The sequence below is a fragment of the Melanotaenia boesemani genome, chromosome 22, assembly GCF_017639745.1.
Source record: "Melanotaenia boesemani isolate fMelBoe1 chromosome 22, fMelBoe1.pri, whole genome shotgun sequence".
NCBI lineage: Eukaryota > Metazoa > Chordata > Actinopteri > Atheriniformes > Melanotaeniidae > Melanotaenia > Melanotaenia boesemani.
The window spans coordinates 15,667,021-15,686,525 of record NC_055703.1 but is presented as its reverse complement, the minus strand read 5'-3'; the positions used below and the strand labels follow the sequence as shown (position 1 = coordinate 15,686,525).

Sequence of the window (19,505 nt, the reverse complement as noted above, 5' to 3'; positions counted from 1 at the left end):
TAATTAAAATTTATGTGAATTTGTAAAACTCTGCCAGTATTTGATGCCTGTGAGGTATGTGAGGTACGTCCTTTCTAACAGGATTACTTTCATAATTGTTTTTCTTTTGTTTTAGTCTTCTTATACTGACAGAAGACTAGATATTTTCAGCCTTTATTTAAAATTTTTCAAATATCCAGCAGGACTGTGGTTGTCCTCGCTGTAAAGCAAACATCGCCTTTGCCAAATGTCTCACATCTGTCTCAAAATGTGCTTTCCTCCTCTGAAACCCACCTTTGTCTGTCGCTTATCTCTGTCTTCTTAGCCTTCCTCCTGTTAATGCTTTTACAGCTTTCTCTCAGCACCCCTGTCTTGTGCAAAGGGAGGAGTGCAAAATATTACAGTTAGCCCTAAAATCCACATCTTGCCATCACCTGCCACATTTACCGACTCTTCAATATATGGATCTTTTTGTCATGTTTACCCTCCAAACAGCAGCTCCTTCATGGACTAAAACCCCAGCTGGGGTTCACTGCAATGCTGCAGTTCCAAGATGCAGTTGTAATCTTGTACAAATGTTCTGGTCTCCTGAAGAGACCACATTTTCCAGATGTTTTTAGGACACATCATGAGTGAAAGTAGCTCAGTCCAAAGTTAACAAAGTCTTTATTCAAAAAATACACAAACACCCAACTTCGAAGAAGTTGTTCTTTTTCCTGTCCGGTCAAGACTGAGGTTGAGTCCTTATAATCTCAGCGTAGGACTGGTTCTGCAGAGAAGTCAGCAGACATCGTTAGCGGTCTTAATTGCATGGTTGGAAAGTAATGGGTTGTATCGGCCTTGTGTTTGTGCACGTTTGAGAGAGAGAATTATGGACTGAAATTTAAATGTTTCAATGTTGTTATTTTGCAGCCTGCCTGGCAGGTTAAGGAATGCAGACTACCACAATAAACTAGTATCTCTTCAGACTTTAACAAGAGGTTAAAGGTCATGTAAGGACCTCAGATAAACCCATCTCGAGGTTAAATGGGCGGCTCTATAGTTTACTGCTTTTTCCTATAAAATGCATCCCTTGTCTGGCCTGGTGAACTGGCCCTGATTCTGGTTGTGTAGTGTTTCCACTGACCTGTCCAGAATGACTTCCCTCCCTCTTGGCCCAGCAGCACCTCTCTGCTGCACCAGTCTGCTTAGGACCTGATTGAAATTGCGCCAGCTGGACTATCACTCTCCAAAAAGTAGCTAAGATTTTTTTTTTCCCACAAATTCTCACCCCAAGAACTACCACACTTTCCTCTTGTTTATCCTGTCTCATTAAATTCCTTCCATTAGTTTCCCTTTCCATCAGAGCCTGGCTACTTTCTCTCTTGACATCTTCATACCATATAGCGACCCCACTTCCCTCTACATGTAAAAATTCTTTACTGGATAGCAAAATATGAGTGAACTGATATTGCCTCTGTGCTTCCCTGCGTACTGCACCAAACGTGTGTCAAACACACACAGTGCCACTAGGTGATTGGCTGTGTGGTGCCAGCTAGAAAATGTGTCTCTAATCACTACACGCAGTTCCATTACATACCCAACCACAGGATTTCAAAACCTCTGTTTCCCTGAACTTTCCTGTATCATCCTTGAGTCATTCAGGCACTTAGTGGGTTGCAAGTATTGCAGTTCATGCTTGTTTTATGTGTGCCTAAGTTTGCAGACAATAATCAATTGCTACCAAATTGATGATTTCATGAGTGCAGAATCTCATCTTTCTGTCTAGATGTTGCACATTCTGTAGAAGCACTTAGGGTATGAAAATTATGTGCCTAGACTGCCAAATTTCTATAATTGATGGTTCAAGTAAGATAAATTTAACAGATATGCTGTTGTCTGTATGAGAGGAGAAAATAAGCAGAATGTGAGGTACATGAGAAAGGGACGTCAGATTTTTAAAGATCGCCTTACAACTTTCCAACATTTGTCATACATTTTGTAATAAATTGTTCACCAAGTGTGTAGCTGAGTATTTGTCCTGTCTATAATTAGCTGTTAATCTCTAATTAGGTGGTTCTGAAAAGCCGAAATAAACCATTGACCATCAGCTAGCACAGCTTAGCCCACGTTGCTAAATTACAGAGCCTCAATCTTCAAGGTCGGGCTTAGCAGAAGCCAGCACTTACAGATGGCAACTTGCTGTGGTACAGAGAGAAGTCAAAATACAATACATTCAGGAAAACAACAACAATGACAACAACACCCAATAATAAGGACATTCAGACAAATATTCCTGTACAAAATTTTAACTGATTGCCAAACCACGTATGTTTTCTCATTCCTTCTTCCCCAGTGGTGAAAAGTGCATTTAAGATACCATGCAGTCCTTTACATTATGTGCAAGATTAAAATTACTATATTTAGGTGTATGCTGCTTTATTCCATTGCTTCCTATGGAGCCAGTTTTCAGTCACTTCAGCTTTCCAGCCTTTTATGTTTTGTTTCTATTTAGCTTTTTTAGGTGTTTTTAGACCAATTTGCATTGTGTTCAATGCAAGGAAACACATTTTTTTAAGAGATAAGTGGAAACTAGGGCTGGGCGATATGAACCAAATGTTATATCTCGATATTTTTTACCTGAATCACGATATATGATATATATCTCTATTTCTAATATACAGCCTTCAGTGCTAAATATACTTTTATTAAGGTTCAGCAGCACATGTGCATTAAAACAGCTGACTGAAATTAAAGTACCTTTATATTAAATAAATGCTCCTAAAACAAAATAAATTAAAATGTACTTTTCAATGAACATTACAAAAATACAGCTGTACAAAATGCAAAAGAAAAGATGCATTTTATCTCAAAACAAGTTATCTCAATATAAACGATATTCCCTCCTTCTATACTGTGTCTGATAAAGTCTTGATATATTTGAAAATCTTGATATATTGCCCAGCCCTAGTGAAAACTTTACGACAACAGGAAAGAAACACTAATTTAAACAGCTTCTCACCATGGAAGGGTGTGCATAGAGCATTACCTAGCAAAAAACACAACTTTTTTTTTCAGCGCCGATATTTTAACTTGTCACACCTGGCACAAGGCTAATGAATGACAATTTTGATGACTAGGTTCCTTTTAGTGCCCCAGTAAACCTTGACAATGAACCTACATGCAGAGCAGCAACTGCAACGCAAGCATCATGAACACAACTTTGCATTTCCTGTTGACATGTGAAAATATTTATGAGGCATGGTAATAAATAACTGAGCAATCTATAATCTAAGGTGTGAAGCCAATTTTTTAAATGCTTTGCCACATATGAACTAAAATGCACACACTGTAAGTAACACAACTAGCAAATACCATGTTAGCATACTAGCTAACACTTTTTCCATCTTCCTGGCACACACAGTGTGGCCTCTTTCATGATCCACCGCAAATGTTTCACTATGCTCAAAGCCACAGGGGAAGAAAGGACTTCCACTTTTTTTACTAAAGCTATACACAGAACCACCTAGAATATATGCATGTATTTTCACAAGTACATCCAATGCACTAAAGTCCTTATTTGTGAAATGTAGAGCTAAATTTAGTGGAGTAAAAAGTCTTGCATTATTCTAAATTAGAGTTTCCTTAAAAAGGAAAAACTCAGTAAACATATAAAATGCTCAAAATAATTCCAGTATTGGTACTTTGGTTGTTATGAACCTTCAGTCTGCTCTAGACCTGCATTCATTAAAGCAGATGCACATTGTTCAGTCACATATATTTTGGTGCACAAGCTCCTGCCTGTCTATTATGAGAGTAAGCAATTTAGGGAGTAGTGGAAATTGGGACCGTATGGGTTATTCTTTTTCAAACAACAGGTCCCATCTTTGCTGGCTGGGCTGCTCCTCAGAGATAGAACACCATGCCACTTGAACCAGGCTGCTGAGGAGCTTCTATGTGTGTGGTTGAATTCTATTCTGTGGAGTATTAAATGTTTTTCTGGGAATGAAGTGCAGAGAGTCCTGCTTAGTTTCATTTCCTTATTAACCAGATGTCCTGTACTTTTCTGGCTCCTTTATCTCTTTTCTCTTTATTTTTTCTTTATCTTTTTTTAATCCTGCTCTGACAGTGTTGCCTCTTAGACCAAAGTCTTAATGAGAAGGACAGATTTCCTGCTTATTTATAGGCCGAGTTAAAAGCTCTTGCCCACACAAACTCTCACATCTGACACACTGATTACAGGTCAGGGTAGACTGTCTGGTTCTGTGAACTGTGACCAGCAGCATGTGGGCAAAAGTGACCATAACTGACCCCAAATACTGTTATGCACATGACCAGTGCTAGTGTGTGGTTTAGTGCTGACGTGAGTTAAATATGGGGGACATGTTGAGATGAAAATGTATGTAGGATCCAGCCCAAACTAAAAGGTTAATACTTGGTGGGGATGTTATTAATTTCTTTTCTCTGTCTGCCCTTGTTTTACAAAACTCAAATTTCAATGTGGTCCTCATTTTTTCAACATTATAATAAAGAAGATGCAAAGGCTACATTACTGGGTGCTAGTCACCGAGTATGCTTGACAGTTTGTCATACAAGGCCATATTGCCTGACCACAATTAAGACTCAGTCATGATAGCTGCCTTTAAATGACAATGAGCTGACCATCAGATGGTGCTTGTAAATGAAAGTTGGTTACCTTTTTTCTGTGGCTCACTGTGTTTTTGGTCTAAATTTTAAATCATTTTCCATCTTTTTAAGAGTGAGAGAGTTTCCTCCACCGTAATGTTGTTAGCATTAATGCGTTTGTTAGAAGGCAGTGTGTCAGACCCAACTGGATGCAAGGCAGATACAGTACAGGGTTTTATTGTGTTTCTTCTAACTGAGATGTGATGCACTATATAACACCTCATCAGCACAGCAGTAGGGGCAGATTTAGCACCTTCAGCCCTTCCAGATGCCTTCCCTCTGCCCTTGATGACAGAAACAGGAGGAATACACTTGGCATTGCTGTTAATATGAGGAAACCCACTTTATGAAGAAAATTTGGTTCCTAATGACCAGTAATAGGTGTATATTTCTTCATTGCCTCTCTTTAGGGCTTGTGGTTGGGGTTTCATTGCAAGTGTTTAAGAAAAACTACAGGGGTGGGTAAAGAGGAAATGATTTAAGAGGGATTTGAAACTCACTGTGCATGAGCTGTTTCTTCATCTGTGCCTTTATTAGCATAATGAACAGCCTCTTTATCATAACTGTTTTGATTTAATGAGCTTTGATAGCTTAAAGGCTTATTGTTCAAGTCATCACTGATATTTGCCTTTCCACACTGATTATCAAGTGAGTCAAAAAGTTCAAGAGCACAGATCTGTCATACTTGCTTCCTTCCTAGATTGCAATGATGTACTTGAAACAATTTGGAGTGTTTCTGTCAGCCACTTGCACGGATACCTGTTTTCATTAGTGTTAGTTTAGCTCTTCGTTTTTATTTTAACAGTGTTGTATTCTATGGAATAAAATAGCTCCCTACTCCATATACCATTCTTAATAATTTGAGCCATCAAAAAACTAATGCGGTAATGCAAATAGATTTATTTGTTTAATTATGATCCACACTCCTTACCAGTTTGTTGTGGTAATGCACCAAATCGTTGTGTGCCTCTGCCAAGAGGAGAAGAAGATGAATATGATGACAATGATGATGCATTTTTTTGCTGACTGTGACCAGATGTTGAGATAGTTCTTGGAAGAATCTGAAAATCCTTTTGGCCTTTGAGAAGGGAAGTCTAAGAATTTAAAAACAAAGAAGGAATAATCAAGGAAAATGCTGCTGTTTGCAGACAGAGCACAAAGTAGTTTTCTTTTTACTAAGGTATCTCCAGCTTGAAATACTCATGAAATACTCTCATGAAGCATGCATTTGGTAAGGCTGCAGTTTCAGGTTTAACACCAAGCATTTTGCAGACCACAATATAGATGTTTATATTTTGAAATCAGGCTAATTGTGATAAATCCACAGCTATCTTGTGATCAGGTTAAAAATGTAATAGTTTGACAGCCCTATTGATAATCCAAATCCAATCCAACTTTATTTATAAAGAACTTTAAAACAACCATAGTGGACCAAAGTGCTGTACAGAAGATTAAAAGCACAGAAAATAAAATCAGTCAAGAGTGTGAAAAAACCAAGGAGAACAGGTGAGTTCTAAGACCAGTTTAAAATCAGGCAAGGAGGAAGCCTGTCTGATTTGCAGAGGCGGGTCATTCCACAATCTGGAACTAACAGCAAAGACCCGATCTCCTAAGACCCAAGTCATAAAAGCAATAAAAATCAGTGTGCAGATTCTGGCGTCTTGAAATTTTCAAGTCAGCCAAGCCATGCATCTATGCGCTTAGGCCCTGTTTACACGTTTCCACGCAAACGCAAGTATTTTTCCTTTGCATTTTTGAAAAAAAAAAAGCAGAATGAAAACTGTTTGTGCAGGAAAAAACAAAGAGGACCAGAAATGATGTAGTGTGCATGCCATGCCTCTAGTAGGCAGTGATACTTTGCAACAACACACCCAGGTGTGTACAGCATCCTCATAAGACCACAAAACACAACACAACATCAAAAGCGTTATGTGTCAGAGAAAATTTCCCTCTGAAGGCCGTTGTCAAATCTTTGTGGTTTTATCCACCCAAAACTCTGTTACTGTGTAAAGAGGCCAACACACATCAAAACTTTGGCGTTTTATTGTCTCAGCGTTGTAGTGTAAACAGGGTCTCAAATGGGTCTAGCTATGTGGCACCACCTCCAAGTTCCATACTTCTGTATCCTTTTGCAATTTTTTATAAAAAAATTAATTTAATTATACAGCTGAATCCCCCCAAAAAGCTGCTCTTATTAGAATATTTAGTCATTTGTGTCAAACAGCCAAATGCATCAGAAACTGTGACTGAAAAGAATTCTGTTAAGACTATGTGTTAACTTTCTTTATTCTTCAATTTGGGTATCTTGGAGGCTCACAAACATCTGAGGGCAAAAATGTATTCTTAATTATACAGTATTTAGTGATTTCTCTGACTGTTTTGACCCCAGAAAGTGGTGCATCTGTGGAAATCCACTAAATTAGAGATACATAGAACTAAATAAAATGATAAAGCAAGCTTATATAAGTTTGTTCGACTGACTTTTCACCTGTGTGCTCTTGGTTTTCCTTCACTCCTGTCAGCCTACAGGATGTGATAGCCTTGGTGGACAAAATGAAACCATCTTTGAGCCCTGTTGACATTGTTGCCATATTGCTGTTTTTAAAAACTTTTGATGTTGTTGGCCCCTGTTTGATAAAACTAATTAATCTCTCGCGTAAATCTGGCTTAGTCCCCAGCTACTTTAAACATACTGTGGTAAACCTCATCCTCAAAAAGCCCAGTCTTGACCCCTCGGAGCCTAAAAACTACAGTCCCATATCAAAACTACCATTTGTTTCCAAAATTGTGGAAAAGGTCGTGACAGGCTAGCTGACGTCCTTTATGAAGCAGCACGATTTCTATAATAATTTTCTATCAGGTTTTTGGAAAATGCACTGCACTGAAACTGCTTTGGTGAAACTGCTTTGGTGAAAGTTTCCAATGATGTGATGATGACTGCAGACTCTGGATGTTACACAGTTTTGGTTTTACTGGCTTTAACTTATGCTTTCGATACTGTAGATCACAGTATACTGATAAATTGACTTAAATCGTAGACGAGGTTTTCTGGATCTGTCCTCCAGTGGTTTTTCTCATATATAAAGGGAAGAACTTTTAATGTTGTTATTATTATTGTTATTATTATTATGTTATGTCCGATGTGTCCAACATGTCTTGTGGAGTTGCACAGGGTTCTGTTCTTGGTCCTGTTTTGTTTTTGTTGTAGCTGATGCCTCTTAGTTAGCTGATTTGTGGTTTTAAAAATGTGTCCTGTTTCTTTTATGCAGATGATATTGAGTTGTATTGTTCTTTTAATGACTCAGAGTTTAACTTTTTGTCTGTGCTCCTGGACTGTTTTTGCATCAAAAACTGGCTCTCTTCAAATTACCTTCAGATAAATTCAAGCATAACAGAAACTCTGATCATTGCTCCTGATTAAAGATCCCCCTGATCAAAAAACATCTTGGTGCCCTGGGCTCGTCTTTTAAAACAAGCCTCAGAAACCTCAAGTTTGTGTTTGATCAAGCTACATTTTTGGAGGGTCATTCCCGACAGCTGACCAAAAATTGTTTTTATCATTTGAGGACTATCTCTAAGGTTAGGAGAATGTTGTCAAAATCAGATCTTGAAATGATCACTCATGCTTTTATCTCATCTTGTATTAATTATTGTAATTCTGTTTTCACTTTTAAAAAGGTGACTCTTAACAGATGCCAGTTTTCTCCTTACTATTGACAGGGACGCCCAGAACAGCCCACATCTCCCTTATTTTAACAACCTTTCATTTGATTCAAATTAAATTTGTAATGACTTTAATATTTTAATTTTGACTTTCCAGGCGTTACATGGTCAGGCCCCCCCCAGTATATTGCCAACTTGCTGTGTCTCTACACCGCTCACCCTTTGGTCTTCAGGCCAGAGCCTCCTGAAGGTCCCAAAGACCCATTTTAAAACCTGGGGAGACCTGGTTTTTCAGACTGTAGCTCCCAAACTTTGGTATGACTTGCGCCTGTCCCTCTATGGACTCTTTTAAAAAGCAGTTGAAGACTATGTTTTTCAGGAAAACTTTTTGTTAATGTTTATTATTTATTTTATGAAATTATTATGTTGATTTATTGCACCCAATTTATGTACAACACTGATTTTTATCTGTGTTTATAAATAAACTTTACTTACTATCAACTAGATATATACTATTAATGCACTCTGAACCTATAGCCTTAAAAATAACTTATTCCATTTTTATTGTTGAATATATGTATATGTACTGGTTGCATAATTTCAGTCATTTGGTCTTGTGATACAACTTATCTCTCAGTTTTTCCACTCAGATAGTACCTTTATATCGCATTAATTATATCCACTGATACTGCAGTGCACATCCTGTTTCAAAGAGTTTATCTACATTTGCTGTTTGGCTGTTCTCATAAGAGTGAGATATCATCTGTTTGTTATCGCTCAGTCGTAGCTCTTTGCTCTGTTTCAGGCAGCTATGGTCCAGTCTACTTCCAAACGCCTGTCACTACATTATCACCAAACTGGTCAAACATTATTACTTCGTTTTACTTCACTTAAATAAACACGTCCACATCTTCAGTAAAAATTGGTTTAGTCAGGATTCTTGGAAGTGTAGACAGTGAGCATGTTTTTGATTATGCAGTCATGTTACATGATACTTCAACAAGTTTGTTTAAGTTCTCTACTGTAGTGGGACACATCAGCATCACCAACATGTGCTCAACACATGACATATGTGCTTTATTTGGCACCTCATGAGAAAGAAAAAATGTGTAGTGAAGAGTGTGTGTTTTTGTTGTGTGCCCCTTTTGTATTAAGTTTTAGGAGGCACTTGGATTATGTCATGGGGTACAAGGTGGTCTGTTACAGACATAAATCCTATGGGTTCTGGTAGTGGGCCCTGTAAAATGTTCTTAAACTCTTGTATTTTCCCTATTTGCAAACATTTTACCCTTTTTTTTGTCCCCCATACAGATACTCTTCAACGAAAACACTTAATACTAACAACATTATGTTCATTTTAGTTTTTTTTCTTATGAATAAATATTACAAATTCACACACATACACACTCACATATCCTGAGGGAACAAGGGAGTGGCCGTGTCCAGAACCAGCAGTGGTTTAACCTGGCATTGACTAGCGCTGCTGACCAAGTTGGAGCCTGACAGCAGTTTCCGTCAAATGACTATTTATGTAATAGGTGATGGATACATGGAGGTCAGGCCTGTGCCATCATCCATCGTGTAATTAGTGAGATGGTTGAGGGTTTTGTGGACTCTTGTGTGAAAACAACCAAGTACGCAAAAGTACTCATCACTTCCATGTGAAGTACTAATAGAATAGACATTAAATGTAGACACTTAAATCTAGACTAAATTTCAGTACAGACTATAAAGATTTTACAAAATTACATGAAGTATAAGCAGACATGAGTGCACACTACTGCTGTGCATGGAAAACAGAAAACAGCAGAAAAAAAGCGTCATGATTTGGATGTGCCTACATTTTTTCAGAGGCTGTAATTAGGTAAGAAAACATTCCCACGACATAATTATAATGATGATGTATTAGAGGGATTAAAGTAAAAGGATTATCTCATTTAAATATTTGACTAACTGTGTATTTACAATAAAAAAAGACTTTTCAAGTTTTTGCTCACAGAGCCTCAATAGACTGATTTCTTGTCATTATTGGGTAGAAACACATGGTTTCATTGACTTTTTCTTTCCATTTACTGTAATTATACATATTATAATATACACTCTTAAACACTTGTGTGCACCTGCATGGAAAGAAGTGTACCACTGGTTAAAATAACTGCCAAAGAATAAACATTATTTGAAACTTTTTGCTTTTTCTTTTTTAAATTTCAAATGATTTCAAAGTAAAAAAAAGGTGATGGAGTCCTAAGTAAATGTTTGAGCACCCAAAGGAATTCACAAATAACTATTGTCAAGGTTTGAAGCTTGGATTAACCTTCAGGTCTATGGTTCGTCCTTAGAAAAGTACAGGAAATACAGATTTCAAAGCTTCATAAATATTCTCATCAAATCTTGTCTCAACACCAACGGCCCTGGGCTCTTTTTTAGCAGATGCCTGGCAGTCTAAGAATGAAAAATCTGATGCTCATTAAGTAGAGGAAGCTTATAAAAAGTTAACAAACCTTTTGTTTTTTTCCTAAGTAGCCATTAGCCTTTTTCTCATTTTGCATAGCAACTGAGAAACTACACCTAACCTAAAGGATGGAGGTCGAGCTTTGTTCTGGGAAACCAAGAAAACATTTTTCAGAAAACTACTCAGATTGCATAAAAGATTAATTTAAAATCCCTGTTTGACTTTAAAAGAACTTCAGGAAGATTGTAGACTTTAGCGTGTCGGTGCGCTGCACAACTTTCCAAATAAACCCACCCTGATTAGAAAGCTAGATGTGCATTTTACCTCTGCAAAATGGAGGGATATAGGGACATAAGATTGGGCCAAAAGGCAGAATGTGGGTTATGTCATAATAAGCAAAAGACCTACATACACAATGGTATACATATTGTATATGGATATACATCATATTAATTCTAAACATATCAATTGAAAGGACATATAAATGTCACAAGAGATCACAATCAGCCATTACAGGTCAAACTGGGACAATAATATCCATCCATAACATTTACAGGCTGATGTTCCTTCCTCCAAATTGTTAGCAGCTTCTCTAAGTTTGTTAAATAGAACCAGTTCTCTCAGATTTAGCAGACTCCTCAACTGATTTCAAGCAGAAAGAACAGCATATTTAAAAGACAAGTCCAAACATATAAACATAGCTCGAAATCCACACAGGACTGTCTCATGAGCTGCAAGCTAATAGTTCTGGCATTGCCTGTATTAGTACCAGACATACACCTCACTGAGATTCAGTGGATTACCCACAAAAGAGCAAAGCTGAAAACATATTAAGTGACAAAAAATATTAGGGCAACTTGACTTCAAGTTCTTTATATGAGTAATTTGGAATAAAACAATAAGGAAAATATTGACAGTGCAGTATCATCTGTTTAATGCACCAGCAAGTCTGTGAATAGTTTTCTTTATTTGTTAAAAGGTAAAAAGAGAGTTATGCTTTCTAATCCTTCCAAAACTTTTTAGTATTCAAATGTATATAATACCATAAGAATATGTTGTATAGACCATGAAGCCTTTTAATCAACAGCCATTGTACTACATGACCGCCATGTGTTCAGATAGCATTCTATAGGTCTGCATAGTCTGAACATGGGCTGCACGGTGGTGTGGCGGTTAGAAGGTCGCTGGTTCGAGCCTTGGCTGTGGGGGTCCGAACAGTGGCCTTTCTGTGTGGAGTTTGTTTCTTCCCGTGCTTGCGTGGGTTCTCTCTAGGTTCTGCGGCTTCCTCCTATCGTCCAAAGACATGCAGCTTAGATTAATTGGTCTCTCTAAATTCTCCCCAGGAGCGAGTGTGAACGTGAATGGTTGTTTGTCTCTCTCTGTGTTGGCTCTGCAATGGACTGGTGACCTCTCCAGGGTGTACCCTGCCTCTCGCCTGCTAAAAGCTCCAGCTCCACGCCACCCTTAATGTTATATATAATGAATGAAAGGTCACGTCTGTGTGAAATCACACCCCTCTGTTTCAAACAGAACTGTGTAAAAGTCATATGTAGGTCTGTTGTTGGGGCCCATGAGAAAACTTTAGTGGGCCACAGGTGCACACTGTGTGAAGCTCCCACTTTTACCCCCTTTGGAAATATTTTATGACACAGTTTGACTTTTGACAAGGCTAACCAAAACCATTACAAAGACATATTTTCCCCTCTCTGACTGTAAGTCTAAAAAAAAAAAAAAAAAAAAAACATTTTGTCCGACATCACTCCTGTCTTATTCTCTCTGTTTTCTTATCACTCTTCCTGTCTCTTTTCCTATCTCTCTGCTTTGGTTCTTCTTTCTCTTCTTTTCCTCTCTTTTCTGTCCCTCACTTCAGTGTGAGACTTAGCACCACACAGGCCCTCTTTATGCAGTCTGTTTGTTCTGCAGGGCCAAGTTGCAGCACCATCTCTGCCATGTGTACTGGTCAGTAAAGTCTTACTCTGACTTCTGCTACTGACATTTGAGAGAAGACGTAATCTGTACATATGAATGTTACCCATATACATGTTGATGCTTTGATACACACATTGTTACAATTAAAGTTCTGTCATGGCCTAAAATAGTATACTGTGGAATGCATGTGTCTCCTGCCATCAACCAAAGAACAAGGATCTTTCTCACAGCTGGATGAGTCTCTGAGCCAATAGTTTCAGTGAGGAAGCAATAAAACTCCATCCCACGCCTCAGCTAGTAATATTTCTTAATCATTCAGCCAGTAATCATCGTTTTGTCGAGTTAATTCGTGATTTTCATGACATTGGTGTCACATGCACAAGTGATATAAAAACAGAAGAAATTCCACTTTGGGCCTTTAGAAAAGGTATTTCAGGGCTTTTTATATATGTGTATGTGTGTGCATATACAGTACTTTGTGTTTGAGAGTGAATGAATCTGTGCTTCCTGGTGGAATCATAAGGCTTCTCTGTTGAAGGCATTTCAGACCATTGAGAAAGCTGCCAAATATTGCACTTCATCTGCTGACCTGCACCGTGGGCTCAAAATCTGATTAGATAACAATTTGTTCCCGTTTCATTTTCACAGACCTTTTAATTCCTCCCCCCTCTCCAAAACTTATTTTCTTTTCATTTCCGCTGTGTGCTGTATAGCAGCTGCTTTTCCTGAATCTGTTTCTTATGTCACATTGTGAACTCTAAGGAATTCATGGTGCTCTGTGGTAACTCGCTACCTTCTTATCCCTACTTCATATGGTGCCTTTGTGTCTTCCCTCCGTTGCCCCAATTCTGCTCCTTTCCTCTTCCAGAAATTTATCCACACCCCCACAGACTCCCACAGGGCGAGGAAGCCGTCAATGATTTACATGTGTATGCTAAAGTTTGTCCCCAAGCATGTATGCTGTGTTTTTCTCCTTATAATTTAAAGTACAAGAGACCATAAGAAGACAGAAAAGATGATAGCTTGAGGAAATACTTTCAGAAGTTTGGAAGTAATTTGTTTTTTTCCCCAAGAGTAGTGGAGAAGATCTATACCACTGTCATTTTTAGTACTAAATGTGCAGCTCTGTCAAGCAGCTGATTAGCTTAGCATAGCACTATGGGAAACAGGTTTTGGGGAAGCAGCTAGCTTTCCAAGAATAACAAAATCCATTTTCTAATACATAACCTTTAGCGATGCTGCTAAGTTAATTTTTTTCTCTTTCTTTTTTTACATCTGGATTGAGCAAATCTACCTATTTCCACATTACATCATACTAAGCTAACTGGTTTCACCATTCTGTAGCATGCAAAGTTTTGGCTTGAAATATGTGTTTCTGTGAACAAATGCATGATTAGAACGTTAGAACAAACAGAACTGAGCACTGCTTTTATAAGACTGTTTTATTCATGGCCCCAATTGTCAGCAAAGGCTGATGCAGTTCTGTCATTATAATTAGCTTCTAACACCCCATCATCACCAAAAGTAATCAGTTATAATACTAAAGATTACTAAAAACAAACAAACAAACAAAAAAAAAACCCCAAAGTCAATGTTTAATGTAAAAACACTGCAGGGTTTTCATGGAAAGTCATTTTGTTCACATTACAAAGTTATTACCTTTGTGTTCAAAAGTTTTAAAGTCATGCTGTTTCGAATTGAATTTACTCAATTCAACCTAAGTTTAAGTGTTTAAAAAAAGCGTTTAACAAGAGCCTTCAAAGACCTGAAAGTTTTTTTTTTTTTTTTTTTGCAAGATTTAAAACTGTCCCCAGCCTAATAACACGCTGTTCTTAGTAATTTTTAGATAGTCTGTTGCAGGAAAGATTATAATCCATCAGATAAGAATTTTGTAGAGATAAACATAGCCAACCAAAATCATGCATAAAAGCTGATCATGCTAGACGAACTGGCCTAAACTTTTCCTTAATAACTTTTTTGTTTCTTTTTTTATATAAAAAATATTAAATATATAAACAACAAATACAATTTTAGATTAAATATACAAGAAATGGGCTATGTTTAACTTTTTCCTTTTTAACTTATTCCTTTGGTAATCAGGTCATCTTACAGTAACAATACACTTGCAACAGTCCCTTAAAGAACTAATTGGACTATTTATGAGTGAACTTAAAAAAGTTTAAAAGAAGACGAGTCAAATTTTTCCTGAATGTTTCATTAATTGATTAACAGAGTAATGTCGTATTTGATTTTTTAATTTCAGATATGTGCCTTCAGCTGTAGGGTTAAAGCGTGTTGCTCAGTGTAGAATCCATTTCTCTGTGGCTACATGCATATCCAAGCATAAAACCTAAAGCAAACAGATAACTTAGGTTCATGGTGAAAACACACACACACACACACACACACAGAATGGGAGAAATTCATGAGGTGCTTAAACATGAAGCAAAGTTACTTGCTATTTAACAGGAATTTCTCACTCTCAAGTTGTTCAAATAGCAGGTTTTCTGTTGAACTGCGGAGGCAGAAAAAACGAACCCTCTATGGCTAACATCTTGACAAGGCAGATCAAATACAAAAGAGATCTTAAGATTTGGTTCAGCATAGCCTTAAAGACCAAAACTTTATAATGATTGCACAGCAAACCCAGATTTTTGTGTTTTCCCAGATAGCATGCCTCAGTCATGAGTCAGCAGCACCACCAATGAACTGAAATATGGGTGTTGAATTTAGTTTCTACATTTACTGTTGCCTCTTTGACATTGTCATGATGAAAGAAGAGGTAACTCCAAATTAATTTTATTTTTTGCTTTTTGTTGCCAGTTAGATGTAATTATAGACAGCAGTATTGAAGAGTATTCATATCATGTCAACAAGTCACAAGATAACAATTATCCAGGAGGAAAACACAGCAACGGGCTTCACAGCTATAAACAAGCTGTTGCATGTTTGAAAAAATAAAGGGGGGGGGATTTTTTCCCCCCAAAAATTATTTAGCTTGGTCTAGCTTGGTTGTTTTCTGTTTTTCTTTCTTTTTGGGTGTCTAGCTTGAGGCTGAGCTTTCTGGATTACACTGGAAGTTGAAATATTGTAAATACAGTTAAACTAAACTGCAGAATAGTTTTTATAACAAGTTTTGTATCACTGGTAAAAGTCTGTTAAAATAACAAGAGATGTTTACTTTTCACTGATACTTAAAGAAAAATTCTGTTTCCAAAACTAACGTAACTTCTATTTGACCTGTTCACCAGTAACAGTAGATAACTGCATTTTATCAGCATGTAACAGCAGTTATCTACTGCCACTCACTAAAGAACAAATAAATATGTCATACAATTTAATACATATATTGTAAATACCAAGTTTGCCTCATTGATAAACAGGATAAGAATATGATGCAGATATATTTTTATATAACATGTATAGCAGAAATATGTGACAGCTTATTATCTTATAGTTTTACAGAATAAATGAACTTAATAAAAAGTCAAATAAGATTAAAAATAAAGAAAAGCTTTAGTGTACATGTCTGTAGAAGTAAAATACTGTATGTGACATGCTACTATTCAAATCATACTTTCAATCTCCTATTAGTTTTCAAGTGCAGTTATGCAAATTTAAACCCCTAATATGAGACTGTTTTATGTTTAGCCTAAAGTAACAGTAAAATTCTGGTAATCTCTGGTACCGGAAATGTGTTGATATTTTACAGTACAAATTATAAATCGTGTCTGTGGCATCTCAAAGGAAAAGAACTGCTTAATTTAATTTATTTTAAAGACATAATTCTTGACTCCATTTCAGTTGTTTGTGACACAGCTGGCACCAGTGGTGTTTTTATGTAGCTGTGGGGCCCAGTCATTCATGCACGATGCCTTTTCACATCTGGTGTGTGTTTTATGAGTTTTAAGCTGGTGTACAGCAATGCAGGCCAAGCCTTTGCCCAGTTGTGGTTGCTTTATAATGGGCTGGCTGCTGTTGTTGTAGCAGTAAATGGATGTGCCATTATTTATATTTCAACATACTCAGAAGTTACATAAATCTGAGCATATTTACAGTACACACCTCCTTCCTGGAAAAATAATGAGCAGTGTAATCTGACATTATTTTATGAATATCATATGCACATGAAAAAGGTGATATTTGTACAGATTCTTCCATGTATATTTAGCTGTTCTTAAATACATCAAAATAATAATAATTACATGTAGCCCCTCCTTCCCCACTGGATATTGTTTATTTAACTTGCTACAAGACAGATTTAAAAGGTCCCCTCCATTTGACTTCTTTTGTAGGGGTGTGTTGGAAAAATCACTGGTCAGTCAAAATGACCACCGGCAGGCTCTTTATCCATAAGGACAGGGTAGAAAGACATCTGGTGTCGTGTCCACATGCCCACAAGGCAAGAAAAGGTATGTATGTACAAACTGCACAAGCACTCTGGTGCCCTCTAAACAAGAAATGACTTCTAAAGAATTTGCTGACTAAATATGTAATTTACCAGAAAACCATCAGGACATCACATCCTGTGATCTAACAATACTGTGTATTTTTCATTCCTGTGGCAATGCTAACATAAGCTTTCCTGGAAGTCATATTTAAGGATAAACATAGCTCGTGGTATCACTTAGGAATAGTTGAGTTAATACTTGACTTAGTGTTCAATGGATTTTACAAGTTTGTCAAGTTTTCTACTTTGTAGTTGATTTTTTTTTTATTTTTTAGAATCAAAACTTAACATAGTTTCCTTAAATAAATTAATTTAATAATTTGCCGTAGAACACAACTGAACACAATGAACACATTCTTTGTTTTGGTTTTAAAATTTAGCTTCTCTATTAATCCATTATTTTCCATCAGATATTTTTAGATTGAAGAGTCCTGCAGCAATGTAGCTTGAGCATGTTTGTCCCTCACTCTGCATGCTCAAATAGCCTAATTTGATTCAATTTAATTTGCTTGTCTAAATTCATTTTCATTAAGTGGTTCTTTGCCTTCGCAAGTTTTCAGATACCAACTTGTCTTATGCATAAAGGTTTGAAATAGACTATTCAATGGGCATAGTTTTTTTTACATATATTTTAAGCACACTTCGTAACTTCTTTTAATTTTTTCACAGTTACTTCAGTTGTTCCTCCAAATTTTACCACTTTAAGTCATTGTGATGCTCACGTTGATGATTTTCACTTAATTCAGTTTGTAATATTTCTTTTTTTACTGCGGCACTGAAAATGCTCAAACTTATTCTTTTCATGTTATAAAAAGTATGTACCTATTTTATTTTTTGACTTTCTTGGAAGCTGCAAAGCCTCTAAAGTCAACACTTTTTTGCTGGGTCATCTTTTTAGTGGCACGTCGTCGTTGTGTAATGCACACGGTGGCAACCACTGGTGTCCACAAATGACATGCTGATAGTGAAGTTAAACTCTCCCAAACTCCACACATCTGTGTGCCCATGTGTGTGAACCGTTGTGCAGCATTTCACTAACCAAAATTTTAGAGGAGCATTAAGTTTGCAAATTAGTCTCCCAACCAGATTTTGGTGTTTGGGCACCTGCAAAAACACAGCAGTGGCACTACTTTTGTATTTCTTTCACCACCCTTTCTGACCATTGTTGATTCCTGAGTGAGTGAAGGGTGATGTGGAGCAGGGCGTAGTGGGTGGAGCCCCTGACCCTCTGCTTAACTCCCTTCTGTAATTAGGGAGATGGGTTGAGCTGCAGGTCTTAATGGAGGGCCACTCCCTCACATCAAATCAAAGGGCTTGGTAACCACAGATACACACACTGATACAAACACAGAGAAGCATGTTTTGTATGTAACTCATATACAACATACACACTAACTATGGTGCAAAAGAACTGAACCACAGTGTGTGACTAAGTTTAACTGGGCATGTTTTCCACACAAGGCTCAGACAGGAAGTATGTGATTCTTGATTCCACCCCAAACATCTCTTCCTAATAGTTTGTGTTTAATTCCAGTGAAGTGCTTCTTCATTTCTATAATAAAGACAGTAGAAACTTAAAGTGAGTACATATCCCTTTTTTTGTATCACATTTTCCTCTGTGGTGTTCAGCAGAAGCAACAGCTGGATGTGGTTATAGATCAGTTTAGCCTTCACAAGAAAAGGAACCTGTAATCTGCTTTAACATGCTTGTAGAACACAGCAGATCTGCAAAAGCAAAGCAAATGCCCCTTAACTTCAACCCTGCGCCTATCCTCTTGGCTTTCCTCTGAAACGCCATTCCTGTGTGGTTTTCCTCTCCCACCTCGGCCTATTCTTGGATGTGCTCTTTGCTAAGCTCTACTTAGCCAGTTTTACAAAGCAAATGAAATGGTATATGCTTTAAATATATCTTTATGAAATTCCCAAACTTCCTGGAGCATTCCTCGAGGGGAAAAATGCCAAAAGAAAAATTCCAGAGCCGGCAGGAATTATTTTGGGTTGTTTTCGTAAAATAGCAGGTGTTATTACACTACAAGTGACATTTTATAATTTTGTCTGCCTTTTTTTAAATATAAATATATATTTTTTCTATAAATAATTATAAAGTCTCATAACAGTTTATGAAAAAGTTTTTTTTTTATTAATATTTAAGGACATAGTTGTGATAAAACCTGAAAGTAGTGGATTTGTTGGTATACTTTAAAAGTTAGATGTTCTTGAGAGACTTGAGGACGATATGTTGAATTTGAACTGTTGGTTCTCCTCATCAGACTCATATTGTAGTAATTAGTTTAATGATGAAAAGTCACATCTTCACAGAATTTGGCATTTTGTTTGCCACATAAATCACAATTTGTAATGTCTCCA

General features: G+C 37.0%; 1 protein-coding gene across 2 annotated transcripts in view; it reads left to right on the top strand.

The window, feature by feature from the left end:
• Positions 1-19,505, top strand: part of usta (uronyl 2-sulfotransferase a) — a 59,790-nt gene that overhangs the window by 9,287 nt on the left and 30,998 nt on the right. The window contains exon 2 of one of the 2 annotated variants that reach the window (XM_041975763.1): positions 16,984-17,100. The exons of the other annotated variant lie outside the window; for it this stretch is intronic. Within the exon in view, the coding sequence (XP_041831697.1) occupies positions 16,984-17,100 (117 nt within the window). The remainder of the gene's footprint in view (positions 1-16,983; positions 17,101-19,505) is intronic. 2 annotated transcript variants of the gene reach the window in all.